The following is a 22,702-nucleotide window of genomic DNA, read 5'->3' as shown; positions in this document are numbered from 1 at the left end:
GAGTTCAGTGCCGTCGGTTCATTCAACACTTTCTGAGCTGGGCACCACGCACGCTACGTGCCCAAACTACTACCTCGAGGTCTGTATGCACGAGTCCCAGTCTAAGGGCAGGGGCTCAAACTGGGTTTGTGGTATTCATTTTACTTGAGAGAATCCCATCCAGGCTGTAGAACTATAGATGCCGCTTTGGTACGCAGAGCATCTCTGTCAAATTATTTTGGCGATAGAAATAATACCTGAGGCTTTTGAAAATTTTCTCCTTTAATTAAAAAAGAAGGGAAAACCTGCAGGGGCAGTTACAGGAACGTAATTCATGTGCAGAATTGCCCGTGAGTGCCGGCCGCTGCGGGATGCCAGGGCTGCGTACGCAGAACTAACCCTGTTCAGGAGGCGCTTTCCCGCCAGTGGGGAAACTCCCAGTGGACGCCTGCGTCCTCAGAAGGGTGGCCGAACACGCCAAAACCAGTAATCCTCGTGGGTGAACAACCATACGAGGCCATGCCAAGAGAAGTGTGGCCACCAGACCAGAAGACAGCTCAGCCGCCAGCGGAGGGAACGTCTGCCGCTTGGAACTGTGGCTTAGCTCAACCCAGTCATTCCCCGCCCTTCGTAGCTTCAAGGTGGTGTTGGTCAAAGTTAGCTGGTGTGGGTTTCCGTAGTGTAGTGGTTATCACGTTCGCCTCACACGCGAAAGGTCCCCGGTTCGAAACCGGGCGGAAACAACTTTTGGTCTGCGTTTCATTTCTACGGTCACTTCATCCACGCCTCTCTTGCACCCCGAGGAGACTGGCCCCCCGGCTGTGGTCACAAAGAGGGAAGGACGTGTATGGCCATCTCTTTTTTTTTGAGACAGGCAGTAAAACGGGACAGCAACAGCACAGAGCTCAGAACACGCCCCCCATAAATGCTCCGGTATAAATTCAGGTCTCGCTCCTCAGCTAATCTCTTCCTCTTCCCTGCAAGAGCCCGCAGAGCCACCTCTCCCGGCTTGAGGGAGCGTAGGCTTTGGATCCTCCAGCCCTAGTCACTAGGACAGTCAGACACACAGTAGGTGCTCCATATTTGCATAATTGCTTTTAAAAGTGTGCCCTCATCCCTGCACGTGCGTTTCAGTCTTCTGGGATAGAATAGGAGCTACGTGTAGGTGCCCGGCTAGCTCAGTCGGTAGAGCATGAGACTCTTAATCTCAGGGTCGTGGGTTCGAGCCCCACGTTGGGCGCAGGTTCTTTTGAAAAGAGGAAAAAAAAAAGAACTTTTGATGTAAAGTCAGGCAACAAGGTTCTCTCCAGACCGACAGCGGGTGGAACTCGGCATTCCTGGCGGGGCGCGCGGAAACTGGGCTGGTGGTTGCTAGTAGCCCAACAAAAGACTGAAAGGCCCTCGCTTGGCTGAAAAGCAGTGAGGGAGGGGTGGATGCCAGCGGACAAGTTCCCCGGAGGGCCTGCTCCTCGGGCCACCATTCCGCTCGCGGAAGTTCGACTGCCCACGGTCAACGCGTATTGGGCGCCTTCTGTTGACCAGACTGCCAGTCGGGTGTCCGCGGCGCGCTGCGCGGGAGGGGAGGGTGCGGCGTCGCTTCCGGAAGCTGCCGGGGGGACCCAACGGCCGCCGGATTCGCGACCACTTTTTCTGGGTGACTTAGAGGCTAAGCATTCTCGCGCTGTGGCCGCCGCGGTCGGGTTTTTTTTCCGGTGAGAAAAGAGTATTCTTCGTAATCTGAGACCCTCATCTTCAGTATATTCCTCTTTTTAAGAGTCCATCTTTTGTGAAATGTTGCCCCACACAGAGAGGAATGTAAAAATATCCTTTATTTTGGAACACCCTAACATGAACATCCTCAGTTTACTGGTCTTGTCAGGAAATGCTTTCTTAACTTCAATTGAACTGCTTTTTTTAGTCCTGCAAATTCAGCCCTTTTTCTGTTTTCCCTATGTAGAAGTCTCCCTTAATACACGCCAGATTGCAAGAGAAGTCTATTAGCCATGTAAAGCTCGTTTATTGAACTTGCTAAGCAAAGGATTGAATCGCCTTCAGTCTGAGAAGTGTGTCCAAGACGGGAATTAGGGAAAGTTTAGCATGACACCGTATAAGGGCAGTCTAGACAGGAATTGGTCAAAGTTGGTAAAATAGAAGGATTTGCTGGTACAGTCCTACCTCGATCATGTGAAACTTATGGTTACTATGGTCCTAATATGGTCTTATCTTGGAATTAAAGGGTCTAAATAAGCTTGTGTCCCAGGATTTTCAACTTTGACATTTTCGCTTGCACAAATACTTATGGATTCGTTTGCAAATTGTAGTTTCAGGGCCTTTTTTTTTTAACCTCCTTCACTGGAAATGGAAAACATCCTAAAAGATCCTGGCTTTCATTAAGGGGAAGCCAAAGTGGACAGGCTTCTTGTTGCCATCTCCCAACAAGCTAGGGGCATCCCACCGGAGCTTTTTGCTACAATTCCTGCTTCTCTTTCCTCTCCACCACTTCCACAGTTGCCCCTCTAGCCAGGCCCAATTTGGAATCCCCTTTGGTAAGTGATCTGCTGCTCTTAACACAAAAGAGTCAAGAGTTGATCAGTTCAGACATTCGGCAAACACAAGGAAAGTAGGATTTTTGCCTTTCTCCTCCTTGGCGATGGAGGCAGAAGGACTCTATCTGATTTACATTTCAGAAGGATTCCTTCAGGAACGATGAGCAGAATGTGTGATGGGAGTGAGACTGGGTCATAGAGAGGAATTGGATGTACACAGCCATGGTCTAGACCGGAAGCAGCTAGCACAGCAGTGGGGAGGCAGCAGCCAGATGGGAGAAGGGGGTGAAGGAGCTAGGTGCACGGTTTATACCTGGGCAGGAGAGGGAGTTCCCCGGTTTCTGCTTTAGATAGTTTAGTAACAGAAATCAAAGACTGAGTGTAGGAGTAGGGGCAACACTGACCCCACCTTTGGCCCTCCATCCTCTTCAAGCCAGAGCAGTGACCTCCCTCCCACTACATGTTCCAGGCCTGTGGAGGTTAATATGTGCCGTGACATGGAATGCGGGAAGGCTTGTTCTGATCTTCCCTAAAGTGGCACGCAGAAGGCCCCACTTTAGGTAACTACCCTATGACCTCACCACCATACTCCTCATTCCATAAAATCTAGGGATTAAGGTTGGACTGGGTGGAGAATAGCTGTGGAGAATGACCCGGCACCGCCGGGATGGTTTGTCCCCACCCATACTCCCTGTCAGTAAGTTACCCTGAATAAAACTGTGTACGATATGGAGTGGCTTGCTTCATTTTTTCCCTCTTAACGTGCCTTCTCAGTCCAGAAGGTACTTCACTGACTCTCCTCCACCTTCTAACACTGAGGAGTGGGGTGGGGGGCTGAGAGAGAAGTAATGAGTTTACTCTTGAACAGGTTGGGAGATGTCTAAAAGGACATGTCCAAGATATGTGGATCTGAAGCTTGGGGAGCACTGTCATTGCTGGAGCCACAGACGGGCAGGGTAGAGGTTGGGTCAAGCTGTCAATCGCAATTGACTCTCCAGGGAGATAGCCTTGGGTAGACAGATGGAGAAGGAGTCGGAATAGGAGTAAAGCTAGCAGTGAAGCTTCCACTGAGGTCAAGAAGTTAAGATGTGCAAAAAAAAAAAAAAAAGGAACAGATCGGTAGAGTCAAATTCCATACGCGGTCTAGTAAAGGAAGGTGGCAAGGCGTCTATGGATTGGGCCACCTGCAGGCACCTGGTGACCTTGATCAGAGAACTAGACTCAGACAAGAGGACCTCCCGCCGAGTGGTCTGGTGGAGAGGGGCTTACAAGCTGAAGACACTCAAGGATCCCAACTCAGCAGGACTCAGCCTCCACTCCAATTCCTGGCTCTGCAGGTCTTCCAGAATCAGTGTAGGCAACCGAAAAAATATTTGGCAATATTAAAGCATCAATACTAATCTTACATTTGCATATATAGAGTTCTACATATACCATGTGTTAAGCCTCATCCCAATTCTGGACATTCAATGCTAGTATTGATTGGTTTTATTTTTAGAAAATATTTTAAAGATTTAATTACATTTCAAAATTTAAATTTTCAGTTTTATTTGAATAACAATGACTTAGAATTTGATATTTCAATTTCCTTTTTATTTTTAATAGATAATTCCACATAATTTAGAAGAAACACAGTCATTTTGAAAGCATATGTAAAACTAATTTTTGGCTTATTTATATGTACATTTTGACGAAATATATTCAAATCTTGTATTCTTTGAATGTATTTATCATTTCCTTAATCCTTTAGATCTTTAGTGTCAATCCAGCACAAAATGGGTGAAAATTTAAACCCTCCAGCTGTCTCGCTAAAAGAGACAAAATGGAGAGAATTATCTAGTCTCAAACCTCCAAAGCCACATTTACCTTCCTTGCTGCGAGGCCTGCTGCTTTCATTCACTGTTTTGTTTTTAATTGCTGAATGTGACTGGTTTCCCGACCTACTAATGGGTCGCGCTCGGCAGTTAGACAACAATATTTCCGGGGGCCCACGTACAATATTTCCAAGGGCTCTGCGTCGCAGGTAGGGTGAAGAGACCCGGGCAGTGCCCATGACTACAAGTCTTACAAGGATCCTGGAAAAAAAGCTCTTTCGTTGTCTGTTTCTGTAGTGCAGTGGTTATCACGTTCGCCTACCACGTGAAAGGTCCCCGGTTCGAAAGGGGGCAGAAACAATTGAAATAAAGTTGGCTGTTTTCTTGTTGTTGTTGTTGTTGTTGTTTTTCTTTTACCTCAAACAGTTTAATTGAATTTGTCTACTTCAGTCATCTGTCTTTGTAATGTATGTGCATATATATATATGAATACTCTTTACAGTTTTACACGTACTCTTGTCTTTTCTAATTCATGACCAGTTCACTTTAACCAATATAGTCCAGGTCTCTAGGTCTGTGGTATAAGAAGGTGGTCTATGTCTTTAGAGCATTCCTTCAAAGAACTTAGAATCCTGGCCGGTTAAAAGGCAACAAAAGGCAGGAATGCCACGCAACCACCCATGAAATATTAAAAAGCGCAAGCAGGAATGAGCTGGAAATATTTGGTGGAAGTCAGGCCAGGGAAAAGTATTCACAGGAAAGATCGTAGCGGTGGTGATGACCGCGCCATGTACAACGCACTGTGTTGAGGGTGTCCGGTCCTGTTTAGGTGTCTGCCTCAAAGAAACCTAACAGTCCTGGGAGGTACGTAATATTGTTTACAGGTGACGCCGCTGACGCACAGACACGTCACAGAAGGTGAGGAAACTTGCGGTACAGAAATGGGAGCTCAAGGATGGAGAAGAGGGAAAGAAGCGGGGCACCGAGAGAAATGCAAGCAAGCACAGCGAGGAAACAGCTTTGGTTCTGCTCGGGACTGTCAGTGATTGGCTGCGTGGACCCAACGGCGATGGCGGCAACTCCACACCGCGGACACTACCACGAGCGAGTTTAAATTCTTCTCCCCTGACTGGTTTCACTCCCAGCTCGGGGCCTCCCATCCACCTGTCCTCAGGGGGGCCACCTCTGCTCCTCCAAGTGGCGCCCTACTGTTCGCTCCCTGCGTACCCCCTAAGACACCCACCTGGTGTCTACCCCGCATTCCTCCCACTGTCCAGTGCGTCCTCAGTGGCGGAGAGCAGTCAAAAGGACCATCAGTCTCTCCAGAGGCGTCTCGGCCAGCCTCTCCACCGATCCTCACATGCAGCTCGTTGGCCTCGAGCCTGTGGGATGCAGCACGTGTGTTGGGAAGCAGGCTCCAGAGTTCAAGGCGAAAAGGCAGTGAAGTCTTCAGAGAAGCAGCCCAGCGGCGCTCCAGGGCCCCCAGCCCAGTGCTCCTGGCTTGAAAGATGTCGGTAGAGACGCACACCTGTGAACCTCTGTAGTGCAGCTTGCTTTCACGCCTGGAAAATAGGGCTCATGCTTTCACACCTGACGGAACACACTTACACATCTGACAAGCAACTTCTTTCCCAGCACTTCTATCAAACTGGGAAGCCAAATAAAACATCAAGGTTGTAAATCACATTGCCTTTAAAGTTTCACACATCTTAAATGCAGACAAAGCATAACCAAAAACAGCATAAAGTACTAAAAAAAAATCAACTTCATGCCCATTTCTTTATCATTGCTCTTTCATACTTATTTGTATACTTTCCCAGAATTTACAGATGTAACACCCAACCAGGAAGGCTAGGGACTAACCATGGAACTTAGAGACCCAGAGGACTGAAGAGTGAAGGATTCTGGACCTCACCTGGAGAATTCTTCTGGGGCTGCTGCTGACCCAGTTTCTTTTGGGTTTTTGTTTGCTTGTTTTGTTTTGATTTGTTTTTCATGTTTTACTGAGTTGAGGTGAGTCAGTCAGTACATGCCCCTCACCCCAGGCTCTGTACTGCCAGAGTGTCTCCCTTACTTCCTCCAAACTAACTTCCTTGGTGGCCCCAGAACTCTGGGAGGTCAACTCCATCACTCAGTTACTCTTGCCAGAAGGATTTTGGTTTGTGCCTCAGCTAACCAAAGAGTTTTCATCCCTGCTCCTTGTGGACACAGTAAACAAATCCAAAGCAGCACAGCGAACACCAAAAAACCAGCTGGGTTGGGCAACAAGCTCCACAGGAAGCTGTCCGGTTTCCTTTTGGGTTACACTTAATGCTAACTTGTCATTCTGGGTTTAAAGCTTTCCTAGATTCATCTTATTTCAATTAATGCTAACTATTATTCTCTTATTGATGCTTAAATTGTAGCTGCTTGTCAGTGGGAGCCCCTTCACATTGGCTCCTTTATCTTCAGCATCGCCCCAACAATTTGAAAGCATCCTTGTTTCCTGGCAGCAACTCGCGCTTTGGACCCATCTGTAATTTTTCCTGCCTTAGGACGCAGAAGAATGTACAGGGAGCTTAATTTTTTTTTTTTTTTTTTTTTTTTTACAGTGAAGAGTAAAAGAAAAAGCCAAATCTAAGTGCCAGGACAGTGCATGGAACCCAAGGTCTCTGGCTCCCCCTCTTCCGAATACCCTAGGAAAATAGTTTTAAGGACATGAGTTAAGACTGAGGGTTCTATTTAATTGTAGCTCTTGCTAGATCTTTACGTTTTTTTCAAGTAAGCCTCAACATCGTTACTGTACAAAATTATCTACCTACCTTTTTAATCTCTCACTCATTCCTTTTTGCTTTATTTAAAAAAACCTTTTTATTAGGAAATTTGAAGTAGAGATAATGGTATTAGGAAATGCCAAGTACCCATCCTCCAGCTTCAGTTTTCTCTCTTCCACAATCCCAATTTTATCTCTAACCCCATCACTTCCCACCCCACTGGCTCTATCTCAGAGGGTGATAAGGACTGTGAGAAAATTAATGAGGGAGATCTGATTGAGTGGCAAGCAAACAGAGAAGGGCTAAGAAAGATGTATCAGAAGAGGTGACAATGAGCTTAGGAAAATAAAAAGAAGCCAGTCTTTCAAAGATCCAGGGAAGAGGCCTTTGGGAGAGGGAGCAGAGGGTTTGAAGGCTTTGAAGTAGGAGTGTGCTTGGTGGGTTCAAGGAGGAAAGGAAGATCCGGAACTTGGAGGATAAGGAGCCACAGCCATATCTCCTTGGCTCTGCATTCTGATGACTCCATCTACACCAGTTGCTGTTTTTGTGGATAGAAGAATGTATGGAGGACACTGGATCTATAGTCTTAGAGGACTCCCGGGCTAATGAGAACTACAGTAGGACCTCAAGGTGGCATTTTTAAGGACAGCTGAATGAACACATAGGCTCATTCAGAAGATTGCAAACAGACAATATACCTGGTGTTTCTAACTGCTGTGAGTTGGTGGTTAAAGCAGGGAGACCACAGCAGCAACCAAGTTTCAGGTACAGGCTCTGCACTCCAGCTGTGACCTAATCAGTGCCCCCCTCTCCTCCACACTCAGTGAGGGTTCAGAGAGCTAAGTCCATAATTGTCATCTGGAATGTCTAAGAGAAAATATCACCAGTGGCTCAGATGTTCAGAATGACGCCTTTCGATAACCATAATTCATGGAGGAACTAGTGAAGGAACTAGTTAAAGGAACTAGTGATTGTTCCTGTTCCAGAAATTGCTAGTTTGATAAGAAAAACAACAATATTTGTAAGTTGAATTTCAAACCATGAGAAAAACTAGGCTTTAATATTTACAACTAGATAAATTGTATATTAATTACACAACAAGTTTGTATTCTTTTCCATGTTAAAAAACCTTCCTTAGTCCTTAGACATTAAACATCTCAAATGACAACAGAGAGAGTTTCCCAAAATATCCAGTGATTTTAATCCACTTGGTCCTGACACAGAATGGAAGAGCAGGTCATTCTGGGTCATCTATTTGGCCACTCTTCCTTTAGCATGCAGTTCTCCAGAATTAGGTTGCTCTGGTTGACATTTTGTCTTCCTATTTGCCCCAAATTTATATTCCCCAGGACATCAGCATGTGACTGAGACTGGCCTTTTATTTAGGGGACTTTGTGCCCTTAAACAAATGTGATATAATATAAACAGCAATGAAATAACAGGGTAGCATTTGATGATGGTTGAACCATTTCTCCTGATGCTACACAGACCCTAGGAGAATGACTTTGCCAACTCTAGTAACGGGAAACCACTGACCATTAAAGAAAGAGCTGATATTGGAGTATCAATTTTTAGACTAGTTAGAAAATAGCCATTAATATCTTAAACCTGGAGATAATTTTCTGTTTCAAATGAGGTTTTAAATAAAAATATTCAAGTGGATGGTTGATAATTTATATGTAAATTATATATAATTATCATAAACCACAAGCCACATGCATGATATAATAATTTAAATATGCCCCATATGACATCAAGACCAAGTAGAAAATCACATACAAATTTAACTTCTTATATTTGATTGGATTCTTTCTGTCAAAGGGAAAAAATCCACAGAATAAGAAATAACTGAGGGGACACCTGGGTGGCTCATTCGGTTAAGTGTCTGCCTTCGGCTCAGGTCATGATCTCAGGGTCCTGGAATCGAATCCCACATTGGGCTCCTTGCTTGGCAGGGAGCTTGCTTCTGCTTCTCCTTCTGCTGCTCCCCCTGCTTGTGCTCTCTCTCTGTCAAATAAATAAAAACTAAAAAAACAAAAACAAAAAACAAGAAATAACTGAGTAGGCCTTTCCAATGATATCATGGCTTTGCAAATGAAGAAAACATGATAGCCTTCACAGAGACAAGCCTGAAAAAGAAAAAATAATGTTGTCCTATAGAATTGGATTAGAAGCCATAAATAAGAGTGACACTGTGATCTTCAGAAACTTTTCCCTGAGTATGTTCCTGTGAGGGGCAGAAGGAAGGTCCCTCTTCCTGTCAGGCAGTGCCCTGTAGGCCCTGCAATGGATATCATCTTATCTTGTAGGACAGGCAGTTAGGGAATTTTAAGGGGGGGTGGAGTCATGTTAGATTTGTTAAAGCAGCCCATTGCCACCAAAGCGGTGGAGAAAAAGGCAATCTGGTTCATGGCTGGTAGGAAGGAATATCAATCAGCCTGTAAGATCTACAGTCCTCTACTCCTCACTCCAACTACAGTGAGTGATTTGTCTATTTCCATAAAGTTACAATCACATATAAACCTTGAAACAGCAATCTCACTTCTAGAAATTTACCCCACAGATATGAGTGCAAAATAACAACACTACATACTTATTAACTGCAGAATTGATTATAATAACAAGAGATTGGAAACAATATAAATGTCCATCAGTAGGTGATCTGTTAAATAAACTATGATTCATCTACAGGTGAATATTATGCAGCTGCAAAAAAAAAAAAAAGACTTAGAAAATTTCCTACATCTTGAGATGGAAAGATCTCCAAATATAAGAATTGTAATTATCTTTTCGTATAAAATAGAAGAAAATAGAAATATATTTGCATCAAAAGATATATAACTGTGCAAGAATATATACACAGGTACAAAAGTTGTTACCTAAGGAGGGAAGATGACAGATGCTTTTCACTGAATATTTTTATGTATGATTCAATTTTTGAACAGTACAGTGTATAACCTACTCAAAAGATGTTTTAAAAACTTATTTTGTGGAACTCTGTGGAAAATGCTATGGTGATTCTTCAAAAAATTAAACATAGAAATACCATATGTTACACTGGAATTAAAATTAGAAAAAAACATAAGAAAAAAAAGAAATACCATATGTTCTGCAATTCCACTTCTAGGTATAGCCTCAACAGAGGTGAAAACAGGAACTCGAAAAGATATTTGCACACCCATGCTAATAGCCGCATTATTCACAAAAGCCAAAAAGGTAGAAGGAACCCAACCAAGTGTTTATAGACAGATGAAGGGTTAAAAAAAATGCAGCGTGTCTATATATATATATAATGGAGAGTAGTCATAGAGATAGTAGAATGGTGGTTGCCAGGGGCTGGAGGAAGGACAGAATGGGGAGTTAGTATTTCCTGGGTGGATTTGCAGTTGGGGAAGATGAAAAAGTTGTGGAAATGAATGGTGGTGATGGTTGCACAACTGTGTGAATGTGTGAAAAGCTACAGAACTCTACATGTAAAAATTATTGAAACGGTAAGTTTTATTATGCATATTTTAACAATTTTTTTAAACTAATAATTTACATATATTTATATAAAATTCATTTCGTTAGCAGTAAATCATAAATTAATCAACGAACAAAGGTATAGCCACAAAAAAAAGCCCACTTGAATACCGCACACAAGAAATTTGCAGAGTAGAATTTCTTTATTTGTCCCAGAGGGAGTCAAGGAATGAACCAATTGTCCTTAATTGAGGATGAAGAACAAAAGTAGACCCCACGCCCAACGTGGGGCTCGAACCCACGACCCTGAGATTAAGAGTCTCATGCTCTACCGACTGAGCTAGCCGGGCGCTCACCAATAGTGTTTCAACATTTCTTACTTCAAGGTAGAATTCAGATTATATGTGGCTCCAAACTCAGAAATAGGTTTCTTTGCAACAACCACCCGCCTGGCAGACCCAGAAACTCAAATTCCGCAGATAGTGCCTGACCGCCCCTCCCACCTAAGTCTGTTTTCTGCTTGCTCTGCTTTGCCAGCTACCTAACCTTTTTCCATTCCCGGAAAGTGCAGGGCGCAAAGGAGGGAAAACATGAGCATCCTAATGCCACTGGCACGCTCACCTTGTGATATTTTAATCAGGAGTTTAGAGGTAGGGTCTGGGCATTGGAGTGGGTGGGTCCCGCCACCGCCCCTTCTGATCTGGGCAAACTCCAAAATACGGGATTTTCCCCCAGGGCTCTGCAAACATTCAGCGTTTGAAAATTTAGTAAGGATTTAAAAAAAAAAAAAAAAAAAAAAAAGACGCAAAGCCGCCTTGGAGATGCCGGGGATCGAACCCGGGGCCTCATACATGCAAAGCATGCGCTCTACCACTGAGCTACATCCCCACCTTACGCAAGCGTTCTCTGAACGTTCCCTTGGCTGCTTATTAGTATAGGGAGGGGGCGTGCAAACAGCCTGATACAGACAAGCCAGATGTTTGCAGAGCCGGTCGGGCAGCGCCAGAGCTGTGGTTGAATCCTCTACTGACTCCAGGCGAGCGGATCTCCACTGAGGGACACTGGCGGGGAGAACAGGGCCGGAATAAACCTCTGAAGGCAGCAGTGGAAAACGTAGGAGAAATCATCAGGCACGATGCCCCCAAATGAACTGTGAGCCGAAAAAGGAAAGTAAGGAAGACTGTGCGCAGGCTGCTACGTTTGTTAAACAAGAAGAAGGGGAGTGTAGCAAACTATATAATATTTGTATAAAATAATTCAGAATTGCTAAGTTGATCGCTTGGGATGAGGAGGAGACTAGAGCGTAGACGATAGGCACCTTTTTCGCTGTGAACCACTCTGCATATCTGAATTTCGAACCACGTTTAAATCAATTCAATCCAAGAAAAGTTTACCCATTACTTCCTGTGCAACAAGAACTGCTCTAGAAATCTGGGGGTCCCAACACGAACAAAACTGACACAGTCATCTCCTCTAACAGCTCAAATGCCAGAGGAGGTAAAGTGTTAGAGAAAATAGAGCCAGCTTGAAGGACAGAGTGTGGTAAGAGGTGATTTTAAACAGTGTTGTCAGGGCAGGCTTCACTGAGAGGGTGACATTTGGAACAAGACTTGAAGGAGGTGGGAAGTAAGCCATGCAAGTATGGGAAAAGAGAGGTCCAAGTAAAGGTAAAAGCCAGTTCAAAGGCCCTGAAATAGGCTCTTGCTGGCATGTTGCAGGAATAAGGAGGTCCCTGTGGCAAGACAGGAGTCAACAGGGAAGAGGGATAGGAGATGCCGGTAGAGAGGCTGGGTCCAGGGGATAGGTAGGGTCAAAGGATAGGTAGGGCCTCTGGAGGATTGTAAAGACTTCAACTTTCACTTTGAGCAGCGGGAGCCAATGGAGGGTTTGAGCAGAGGAGAACTTAAAATTGATCTGACTCAACACGTCAACAGGACTGTTCTCACACTTGGGTGGAGAAGCCAGGGTAGGGCAGTGTGACAGAATGGGAGAGAACTATTGTGATCCTGAGATCACTGGAGGTGGTGCAGTGGAGGGTGTGAGAGAGTGAAGACACACAGGGGACCGAGGGTGGAGTGTGTGCAATGCTTTCCTCTTGGGAGTCACAGAGGACTCCCCAGTTTGGCCTGAGCACCTGGAGGGATGGGGTTGCTGTTAAATGGGGTGGGGTGGGGAAGGCTCTGGAAGGAACAGCTGGAGGGGCAGATTAGAAGTACAGTTGTGGATATGGTGAGTGTGTGAGATCCCTTAGAACATGCTACTGGGAGTTGGATGTGGGAGCCAGGCATAGCCGGGGAAATGGGGTGGGAATGTGTACTGTGGCACCAGCAAGAAGAGGGTCTTTCAAGCCAAGAAAGTGGAAGAGATCAGGAGTGAGTATAGACAGGGTGGGTCCAAGAACTGAGCAAGTGCAGGAAGAGGAGGAGGAAACCACAAGGGAGGCCAAGAAAAAGGTAGGAGAGCCAGGGACTACAGCATCCTGGAACGTGCTGGGAAAGAGTACCAGCAAGGAGGAAGCATCAGAGGAAAGGGCAGGTGAGGTGAAGCCTGAGAAGGAGCCTTTGCCTTTGGGTTAGAATTGCTGAGGTCACAGGTGACCTTGATAAGAGTGGTTTCTGAGGAGGGTGGTGTCTAAAGCCTGCCTTGAGTGCCCTTTGGGAATGAGGAATGGCGGTGGAAGCAAATATTCCTGTAAGTTCTGGGGGGACAGTAGAGGGTTGGGTTATTTTGGTTAAGATTAAAGTGGGAAAATTTATTGTAAATGTATTATTTGTTCAAAGCCAAAAATTAAAGAAAGAATAAACAAGGGGCAGAACAACGGTGGGAAAAGTAGCAACCGAAATGGATACAAGCCACGCTTGGGGGTGGGGGCAAGAGCCATGTTGCAGACACTAAATTTAGCTCAGCACCGGACCAGGACCAACCTGCACTCCGGGAACCTGACACTGTGGCCCGGGCGCTAGGCCCTTGGCCCTGCCGTGCTAGGTCGGGCTTGGGCGGCAATCGGGAGTGGCACCCAGCTGGGTGTGTGCGCCCACTTGTCCAGGCCCGTTTCCCATGGCTGACTGGGTCAGGGTGGGGGTGGCCTAGAGAAGCTTGCGGAGGGGCTGGGCGAGGTGGGGGGGGCGGCGTGACGGAGAGGGGGCGCCAGGGGACCAAGGAGGCCACAGACCAAACCAGTGTTTGAGCGGCCCAGAGCCGGGGGCGCATGGCGCTGGCCCGCACTTGGATCCGATCGAGAAGTGAGGTCTGGCCCGCCCACAACGCGCTCACTCCCGTCTCATTTCCCGGCCCGGCAAGCTCTCAGCTCGAGTCTCCGCCAGCCCGGCTTCAGCCCCGCCCTTCCTCTCCCCGTGGGTGCTCGGAGGCCGGATCGGGCCTCACCGCTCCGAGCCGCGTACTGTCGAGCCCCTCGACTTCCCCAGCACCGCCCGACTTAGGTGCGCTGAGGGAGCGCATGGCGGCAGTGGGGCCGCGGACTGACCCCGGCGCCGGGGCCGAGGCGCTGGCACTGGCCGCAGAGCTGCAGGGCGAGACCACATGCTCTATATGCCTGGAGCTTTTCCGCGAGCCAGTGTCCGTCGAGTGCGGTCACAGTTTCTGCCGCTCCTGTATCGCGCGCTGCTGGGAGCGCCCCGGCGTGGAAGCCCCCGCGGCGTCCCGCGCGCTGCCCGGCCCGCTGCCCTGCCCACAGTGCCGAGAGCCCGTGCGTCCCGGCCAGTTGCGGCCCAACCGGCAGCTGGCCTCGGTGGCCACGCTGCTGCGGCGCTTCGGCCTACCTGCGGCCGCGCCAGGGGAGCGCCAGCCCGCGGAGGCAGCGCTGGCTGCGTGCGTCCAGCATGGCGAACCGCTCAAGCTCTACTGCCAAGACGACGGACGCGCCATTTGCGTGGTGTGCGACCGCGCCCGGGAACACCGCGCGCACGCAGTGTTGCCGCTTGACGAGGCTGTGCAGGAAGCTAAGGTGAGCTCCCCGCGCCCCCCCCCGCCCCAGGGCAGATCCCCAGGACCCAGCTCGAGTTCTGTTTTCCCGCGCACGCAGTGCAGGCGGCTGGCAGGCAGGCAGGAGGCCCAGGTGAGACCCTGCCTCTTTTTTCCTTTGCCATGCTACCCAGCACTGGCTCTGGGACTGAGTGCGACTCTCGCTGTGTCACTGCCACACCACTAATAACACACTCCCACCCACCTCGAGTTGCCCTCTGGGCTCCCTACTGGACCGCCTTCGCGATATCTCCACGGACTTCGCGATTTTCTTTCTGTCTGTCCCTGGCTTCTAGCAGTGTCTCCGTCACACCCACACTTCCTCTGCCCGCACTCTCAGCCCTTTCCCTCGGTGTGGCGCTCTGCTACGTCCTTGCGTCCTGGGGCCCAGTGGGACGACCTTCCCAAGAGGTTGGGATAAGGCAGTGGGTGACTCCTGGGTTGAGCAGAGCACCAGAAGCTGTCTTGGGCTGTGTCAAAGATATGGATCTGGGGCAGTCTCTTCCCTGCCTCCTTTCTGGGGTGTCCACAGAGGCTTTCAGGCACACAGGCCCCAGTCTTTCTTTACTCCTCATTCCACTCCAGCCCTCCCACCCAGACGGCTTTCTGATGGTGAGGAGGAAAGCAGAGGGGAAGACTAGGTAGGTTGGGCTCCTACATGGCCTGCATTTCAGCTTGGATTGGGTACAGATGGTCTTGGGGAAATGAGACCTTGGGGCCTTAGGAGTCACGGGTCAGTTGCCCTATTCCGCTATGTGTGCCTGTGCAGGTTGTGGCCATCCCCATGTCCAGATATGGCTTCAACCCTGCCTCCTTCTCTTCAATGAAGAGGGTCTTCTCTTTGTCCTGGATGGCTCCAGGAAGTCACAAGTTGGGGTTTCCAGAGTCCTCTTCCCATAATGTCTTCCTTCTCACCCTCCTGCAGGAGCTCCTGGAGTCCAGGCTGAAGGTCTTGAAGAAGGATCTGGAGGACTATGAGGTCTTTCGTTCCATGGAAGAGAAGGAGAGCAAGGAGCTCCTGGTGAGCTGGGCACCCTCCAGGTGGCCCTCTTTGAGTGACAACAGAGGACCACCCACCATCCTGGCCCTGTGTGTGCATTCTTTAAAAAGAAGTAAAGTGAAGAGTGAAAATTGGAGGGATGACAAAAGTTAAAGGAGAACATTTAGCTGAGTAAAATTTGCAGATATTACTGGCTTTATTCAGGGATTCATGAATTGGGCAGCATCCCATCTAGCAGATAGAAAAGAACTCTGAAGGGACACCTGGGTGGCTCAGTCGGCTAAGCGTCTGCCTTCAGCTCAGGTCATGATCCCAGGGTCCTGGGATTGAGCCCATGTTGGGCAGCCTGCTTCTCTGCCTGCCGCTCCCCCTGCTTGTGCATGCTCTCTCTCTCTGACAAATAAAAAACAACAAACAAACAAAAAACTCTGAAAAGCTATACAAGGCAAAGATTTTATAAGCAGAAGGGAGCAGGAACCAGGAATTTATACTAGGCCAAAAAGCAGATTGGTTATTGCAAAGTTACTTTGCCTCTTGGGGAGTGTAGGGGTTTATCAGGCAGTTACTTAACTAGTACTGCTCAGGTGATTCCTGATTGGTGTAAAATTCTATTTCTGGGAAAACTGAAACTGTAATTAAGTCTCTGTTTCCTGAGGTGAGACTTACATGGGTGACTCCATTTTGGGCTTGTTGTCTTGTTTTTAACTCGAAATAAATGAGTTTGGGGATGGGGAGGATGTGACCTCAGTTTAATCCTTACAGTGTCTCTGGGAGGCACTAATTTATTCTTCCTACTTTTCAAATGAGGCAGCTATAGCCCGGGGTGGTTCTGGGGCAAGTTTGAAGTTGCCCTAGGTTGGTGGGAGAGCACATTTGTGACAGGGGACTCTTCAGCATGTGTTGAAGCTGCTGTGTGCTCAGAGTTGGAATGTTTAAACTAAAGGATGTACGTGGCGGTTATGTGTAGGTGAGCCTCTGACCCCTGAACAGTGAGGTGGATGGAATTCTGTCCCATGGGATGGCGCAGAGGCTACTACCCAAATGCTACATCTTGATGTCCCATTGCCTCTCCAACTTCTCCTCTCCTGAGACAGAAGCAGATGGCAGCTGAGCGAGAGAAGGTGGGTGCAGAGTTCCAGGCACTGCGGGCCTTCCTGGTGGAGCAGGAGGGCCGGCTCTTGGGCCGTCTGGAGGAGCTGTCCCGGGAGGTGACACAGAAGCAGAATGAGAACATAGCTCAGCTTGGGGGTGAGATCACCCAGCTCTCCAAGCTCAGCAGCCAGATCCAGGAGACAACTCGAAAGCCTGACCTTGACTTTCTCCAGGTGAGTCTGGATTGGCCAGAGGTATGAATCATTTATCCTAAGGCATTACAAATGGCAAGTGAGAACAGAGTCAGATTCTGTGAGTTTAGTTAGAATCGCATACTTGAGCAGGAGGCGACTGGAGAAAACTGCACGGATTCTCCTGGGGTTAAAGGCATAAAAAGATGTGGTAAAACTTTCTTGACCTCAAGCCACAATAAAGATCTTATTGGCTTTACTCAAGGATTCATGAATTGGGCAGTATCCAATCTAGCAGACAGAAAGGAGTTCCAAAGAGCTATGTACAAGGCGTATCTAAGCCTTGTGACAAAAGTCTCGGAAAATAATACTTATCTTTAGTACATGTGATGCATTTTGACATTTTCTACTCTATTTCCTTTGGAAATAGTCACAATCCACAAATAAACTTCACAAGTCACAAATGGGTCAAGTATAGTCATTTAAAAGAGGCTAGTCTGAGTGACCAGTCATTGCCTAAGGGCTGTGACTTATCTGGGGTGGTGTCGAGAGCAGATGCAGCTCTGGATCCCAGCACATGGCTCCAGTGGTGATTCTGTAATGAAGGGAACATTTGCAAAGCTGTGGGAAGGGAGGTGATGAGACACCCAGTAATCAGGCACAGCAGAAAGCCATTGCCATCTGGGCCCATGCAGGTGGTAGGGCGTGGTACACCTTATTGCCAGTTTTATTTTGTCAAAGGTGACTGGAGGTTACCTAATGCTGAGTTGGTTTTCTTTCATCTTGCTTTCCAGGAATTCAAAAACACACTAAGCAGGTGAGTGGACCTAAGAGTTCCTTAGGCCTCTCCAAGCTGGCTCTTCTCCTTTTCCACTGAGCTCTCTCTCTTCATTCCCTTACCCCTGACCTCTCATCTCCCAATTCCCACACTGCCTTACCTCTGTACCTTCTAAGGTAAATGTCCACCTGCCTGGCTGTGGATACTGTGGTGCAAGATCAGCCTCTCCTTTCTTCACCTCTCCCCACCAAGAGGACCTTGCCATCCTAATTGCCTCAGCCCACTGGGAATAGGACAGTGTTTATGGGCCTTCCTCAGGGTCTTTGTCCTGCAGATGCAGCAGTGTACCTGGCCCCAAGCCAACCACAGTCTCTTCTGAGATGAAGAATAAAGTCTGGAATGTTTCCCTCAAGACCTTTGTCTTAAAGGGGCTGCTCAAGAAGTTCAAAGGTAGGGGCCTGTGCTTGGGGCTGGGCCATGCAGTGCTGGTGGGCCTCGTGTGTTTCTGGTAGTTTGGGGTCCCAAGGGTGTGCCTTTTCAAAAGCTATGTGAGAAAGTAGGAGCTAGGGTGTGTCAAGGCCAGATTGGTGCAGGGAGATGATAGTAGCAAATCCATTCAGCAACAGTTCCCCCCTCCACCACCACGTCCCCAGCACAAAGATTTCCCCAGGGACAGTCAAGGTAGAGGGGTATTAGCAAAAAGAGGGATGAGGAAAAAGAGCTCAGCTCAGACCAGCTCAGGCAAAATAGGCGGAAGCTGAAGAAGTAGAACTAGGATACTGCCCCTTCCCCATCCCCCATGCTTGACCCAGAGTCTGTACATCAACTCTCAGCCTATGGGGTATCTGGGGAGTGAGTGAGCCAGTGGGGCTATAAATGTCAGAGGAGGTGGTATCTTTTGGTATCACTGTCATTGTCAGATAGACAATCTTCTGAGTCATTTACACATACACTGCTTTGTTTCACCTTCTCAGAGGATCTTCGGGGAGAGCTGGAGAAAGAGGAGAAAGGTATGATGGTTGTTGTGATAGTGAGTTCCCATCATTTGGCCATGTAAAGAATCCTGCCTACCTCTGCCTTCTGCTGTCTGCTTCCTCATCCTTGCCTCCCAATTCTGGCTCCCTCAGGCTGCAGTGGGACCTGTAGGCCTATAAATTGTGGGTCACTCACCTGGACAGGCTCTCTCCCCTCTCCCCACTCCCAGACAGGCAGAGACCTCTCCTGGGGACAGGGGTTATGTGCAGGGGTCAGGGAAAGCAGGAGGAGACTGAAGAGAGGAAGGGAGGTGGTTCTTATTACTGCAGAGCTCTGGGGTGAATGGGATCCAACCCCACAGGAGGGCAGGGGAGGGGAGGGGAGGGCACATATTCCTGATGCTGATGACTGAACAAGCTAAGTCAGAATTTACCTTGGAAGAATCTACACCAGCTGAGTCAGATCATGCCCTTCCTCTGCTCAGAACCCTGGGACAGCCTCTCTCACTCCACATAGTCCTCACTGTGGTCCTCCAGGCTTAGGGATCTGGCCTCACTGCACACTCTCCCCCTGGCTTACTCTGTGCAGACACAACAAGCCCTCCTTGCCGCTCTTGTGATGCACCAAGCACACATGCACCTCACGGCATTTGCACTTCATTGGCTGGACCTCAGCCTGGTATATGCGTCATCCAGACAGCTGCGTATCTGGCTTCCTCACTTCCTCTATGTCTTTGCTGAATTGCACGGTGAGGCCTTTTCGCCTTCCCTGGCCACTCTGGTTGAAATTACAGCCTTCTCTCCTGATTCCTCTTACCATCCGTGTTTATCTTTTATTGTTTCTCCCTCCCTTCCCCCCAGAAAGGAAGCTGCAGGAGGACAGGGATACTGAACTGTGGGATTCCCGGGGCGTACAACAGTCCTGGCAGATAGTACTTAGTGTGCATATTTTAAGTTTTTATTATGAAAATTGTAAACATACACAAAAGTAGAGAGACGATCATAATGCATATTATGTCCTCATCACACACCTTCGGCTAATACTTTTCTTGAACACCCTTACCCCCATCTTCCCACTGGAAGCAAATCACAAATAAGTCCTTTCCATAAATATTAGTATGTTATCTCTAAAGACAGACTTAAAAAAAAAAACAAACACATAACCACAAAACCATAGTCACAATTAGAAAAAGTAACGGTTCCTTCTCATATCTAGTGTTCAAAATTCCCCCATGTCTTTTAAATTGGATTTGTGGATCTGATCCAAATTAGGTTCTTACATTCCATCTGACTTTCCCACGTACTTTGTGGGGGAATGGTGATGGAGAAGTAACTGGTGAGAGGTGAGCAAGGGGCTTGCATGGACGTCTCTCCCTGTGTCTGCCTTCAGTGGAGCTGACCCTGGACCCGGACACCGCCAACCCCCGCCTCATCCTCTCCCTGGATCTGAAGAGCGTGCGCCTCGGACAGCGGGCCCAGGACTTGCCCTGCCACCCACGCCGCTTTGATACCAACACGCGGGTCCTGGCGTCCAGCGGCTTCTCCTCGGGGCGGCACCACTGGGAGGTGGAAGTGGGCTCCAAGGACGGCTGGGCCTTCGGCGTGGCGCGCGAGAGCGTGCGCCGCAAGGGCCTCACGCCCTTCACCCCTGAGGAGGGCGTCTGGGCGCTGCAGCTCAACAGCGGCAAGTACTGGGCGGTGACTAGCCCCGAACGGACGCCCCTCAGCTGTGGCCACCTGTCCCGCGTGCGGGTGGCCCTGGATCTGGAGGTGGGCGCCGTGTCCTTCTACGCCGCGGAGGACATGCGCCACCTCTACACCTTCCGCGTCAATTTCCACGAGCGCGTGTTCCCGCTTTTCTCCGTCTGCTCCACCGGCACCTACTTGCGAATCTGGCCTTGAGAGGCCTCGGCGGCCTCCCAGAGAGGGTGAGTCAGTCAAGGGGGCATTCCTCCTTGTCCGGGGGCTGCCCGCGGGAAGCAATGGTGCTCTCTGTCGGAGCCTCCTGATTACTTTGGGCCTGCCCCCCACCCCACCCCCAGACTCGGCCTCGAAGGCCGAGAGGAATCAGGAGATTAGAGCCCGCAGAACAGGCGATTGCGGAAAAGGGTCCTGCGGTCAAATGAGCAGGGGGAGATGCCTTGGACCCCTGGGGCCAGTCCTCTGCCTGTTGTGGGCAGGTGGATCTGGCCTGAGCTGTGAGGAAGTGCAGGTGGGTGAGGACGCCGGCCAAACTACGCACAGAGGTTCTTCCCATCACTGGGGCTTCCTGCCTGGGCTTAGCAGGGCCTCTGGTTCTGTGGAGCAACACCAAACCCAGTGCTGTCCTCAGTGCATGGGGCAGGTTCAGGCCCAGACAGCCAGGTTCATGATCACTTCTGCTTTCCCTTCTTGTCAGCTGTCAGCTCTGCCTCCAGACACCTGGATACAGCTGGCCTGAGGTCTGTACTCAGGAAGGAGCGCTGTACTCCCAGCTCAGAGAACAGCCTGGGCCAGAACTGGAAGGAGATTCTTGACCTGTACATGAGCAGAAAGCCCAGGACATGGCTACTTTCCAGTACCCCTCAACCTGATGATACAGAGTGATACGTACTTTCTCAGCCACAGTGACAGCCATGTGTGCTCACAGATGCCTCAACCCCTTCCAAATGCCAAAGCATAGTCTCCCTTGAGTAAGGAGACCAAAAGTTATGGAATTTTGAAACACAAAACAGCACTTATAATTTTATGGATGCAACTAACATCAGCATGGGACGGCGCATGGGATGCTTCTGACATACCCTTTCTGGAACTTGCCAAGTGTACACCAACAGCAGCCTGGTGCCAAGATCTGCTCAGCCTGTGCCCTGGTGGGATGTTATCCCTTGGCTAATTGTTCCCCAGCTTCTGTTTGGGTGGGTTTCTGGGAGGGGGTGTTGGGCTGTTCCATGCTTAGTGCTCCCCAGGGAAAGGGGATGAGGAAATGGAAATAGACTGAGCTCATTTCTAGGGTGGCTTAGCTCATTCTTGCCTCCCCCAGACTGAGCGCAAGAGCAAAGGTTTCTGCTAGACTGGATGAGCAGTTGTGTTTAAGTGTGTGAGGAATGTGTGCACATGTGTTTATATCTCAGATTGAGGGGAGCAGGGGTGTGTGTGGGTTTTGGAGAGGGCATTTATCAGCATGTGCATAGGGCTTGGGTATTGCAAATAGACCTCGGTCAATTTGGTAATACCTTATTTTTCATTTGTTGTTAAATATTAGCTACCCCATATTTAGGTCAGGGCCATAGGTTTCCTCCCCCACTACCTGGCTATCTGGCTAGATGAAAGCCAGTCTCAGATCTCTTCTGTCCTGCACAGGTTTAGACAGGTATGTTGGCATGGTAGGGCAGTGACAATTGAATAGTCTGGTCTGCAAGTGTCATGGAGTTTCTGTGCTCTATCCCTGAGATGCTTCAAGCACACTTGGCATACAAGGGTCTTACAGGGCAGGCATGATACTGTTCTAGAGGCAGACCCAATGGACACAGCACCAGAATCCAGTGGCTTATGGGCTGGGGATAGGATCATATAAGAGTCCAGCCTACAGGGGTGGCTTAGTCAGTTAAGCATCTGGCTCTTGATTTCAGCTCAGGTCACGATCTCCAGTGGTAAGATCGAGCCCCGTGTGGGGCTCTGTGCTGGGCATGGAGCCTGCTTAAGATTCTCTCTCTCCCTCTCCATCTGCACAACTCCCCCCCACCAGCTCATGCTCTCTCCAATAAATAAATAAATCTTAAAAAAAAAAAAAAGAGTCCAGCCTACAGTATCATTGTATCATTCCAGAGGGTGAATCCTATGTGGCGTTCACACATGGAGAGTAGCTTTAGAACATTGTAGCCAATGCATGTTATTTGAATACCACTAATTTCCACAAGGAAAACCCATTTTTAATATTCACTTGCTAATTAAATTGGCTAATGTTATCATCAAGCCCTAATGGTATCTGGGCTTGTATGGGTTTTGGACTGAGTATCACAGTTAAAGTCACGTAACAAGTGTGCTGAAGGACTGCAACACATATTACAGGTCACAGAAGGGGGTTGTCTGGTGGAGGTGCCCGTAGGGCCAGGTCTGGGGACTGCAAGGGTTGCTGTCTGTGTGTATATTTTCA

The 22,702-nt window shown here is 48.5% G+C and overlaps 1 protein-coding gene, 1 long non-coding RNA gene and 4 other non-coding genes across 8 annotated transcripts; 3 read left to right on the top strand and 3 right to left on the bottom strand.

The window, feature by feature from the left end:
- Nucleotides 1–649: 649 nt before the first annotated feature.
- TRNAV-CAC (transfer RNA valine (anticodon CAC)) lies at nt 650–722 on the top strand. The gene has a single exon. It is a non-coding gene; the product is annotated as a tRNA-Val (tRNA).
- Nucleotides 723–1,146: 424 nt separating this feature from the next.
- Nucleotides 1,147–1,219, top strand: TRNAK-CUU (transfer RNA lysine (anticodon CUU)). Its single transcript has one exon. It is a non-coding gene; the product is annotated as a tRNA-Lys (tRNA).
- Nucleotides 1,220–4,096: 2,877 nt separating this feature from the next.
- LOC145722771 (uncharacterized) lies at nt 4,097–15,435 on the bottom strand. 2 transcript variants are annotated; one of them, XR_014147295.1, is made up of 2 exons: nt 14,741–15,435; nt 4,097–5,901 (listed from the first exon to the last, which is right to left on the bottom strand). It is a non-coding gene; the product is annotated as an uncharacterized LOC145722771 (long non-coding RNA). The 2 variants fall into 2 exon arrangements; XR_014147296.1 differs by lacking the exon at nt 14,741–15,435 and adding an exon at nt 8,953–9,583.
- TRNAK-CUU (transfer RNA lysine (anticodon CUU)) lies at nt 10,832–10,904 on the bottom strand. The gene has a single exon. It is a non-coding gene; the product is annotated as a tRNA-Lys (tRNA).
- On the bottom strand, nt 11,371–11,442 carry TRNAA-UGC (transfer RNA alanine (anticodon UGC)). Its single transcript has one exon. It is a non-coding gene; the product is annotated as a tRNA-Ala (tRNA).
- TRIM7 (tripartite motif containing 7) lies at nt 13,712–22,334 on the top strand. Of its 2 annotated transcripts, XM_006746569.3 has the most exons (8): nt 13,717–14,518; nt 15,461–15,556; nt 16,630–16,860; nt 17,613–17,635; nt 17,931–18,046; nt 18,571–18,606; nt 19,961–20,498; nt 20,969–22,334. In XM_006746569.3, the coding sequence occupies exons 1-7, from the start codon at nt 13,763–13,765 to the stop codon at nt 20,470–20,472; spliced, it is 1,770 nt and encodes a 589-aa protein (XP_006746632.2). In that variant the 5' UTR covers nt 13,717–13,762; the 3' UTR covers nt 20,473–20,498; nt 20,969–22,334. The 2 variants fall into 2 exon arrangements, with proteins under 2 accessions (XP_030873221.2, XP_006746632.2); XM_031017361.2 differs by lacking the exons at nt 18,571–18,606; nt 19,961–20,498; nt 20,969–22,334 and having other exon boundaries at nt 13,712–14,518; nt 17,773–17,976.
- Nucleotides 22,335–22,702: the final 368 nt, after the last annotated feature.

The sequence above is a fragment of the Leptonychotes weddellii genome, chromosome 7 (assembly GCF_054177405.1).
Source record: "Leptonychotes weddellii isolate Sample4059 chromosome 7, ASM5417740v2, whole genome shotgun sequence".
NCBI lineage: Eukaryota > Metazoa > Chordata > Mammalia > Carnivora > Phocidae > Leptonychotes > Leptonychotes weddellii.
This window is presented reverse-complemented; position numbering and strand designations above follow the sequence as displayed.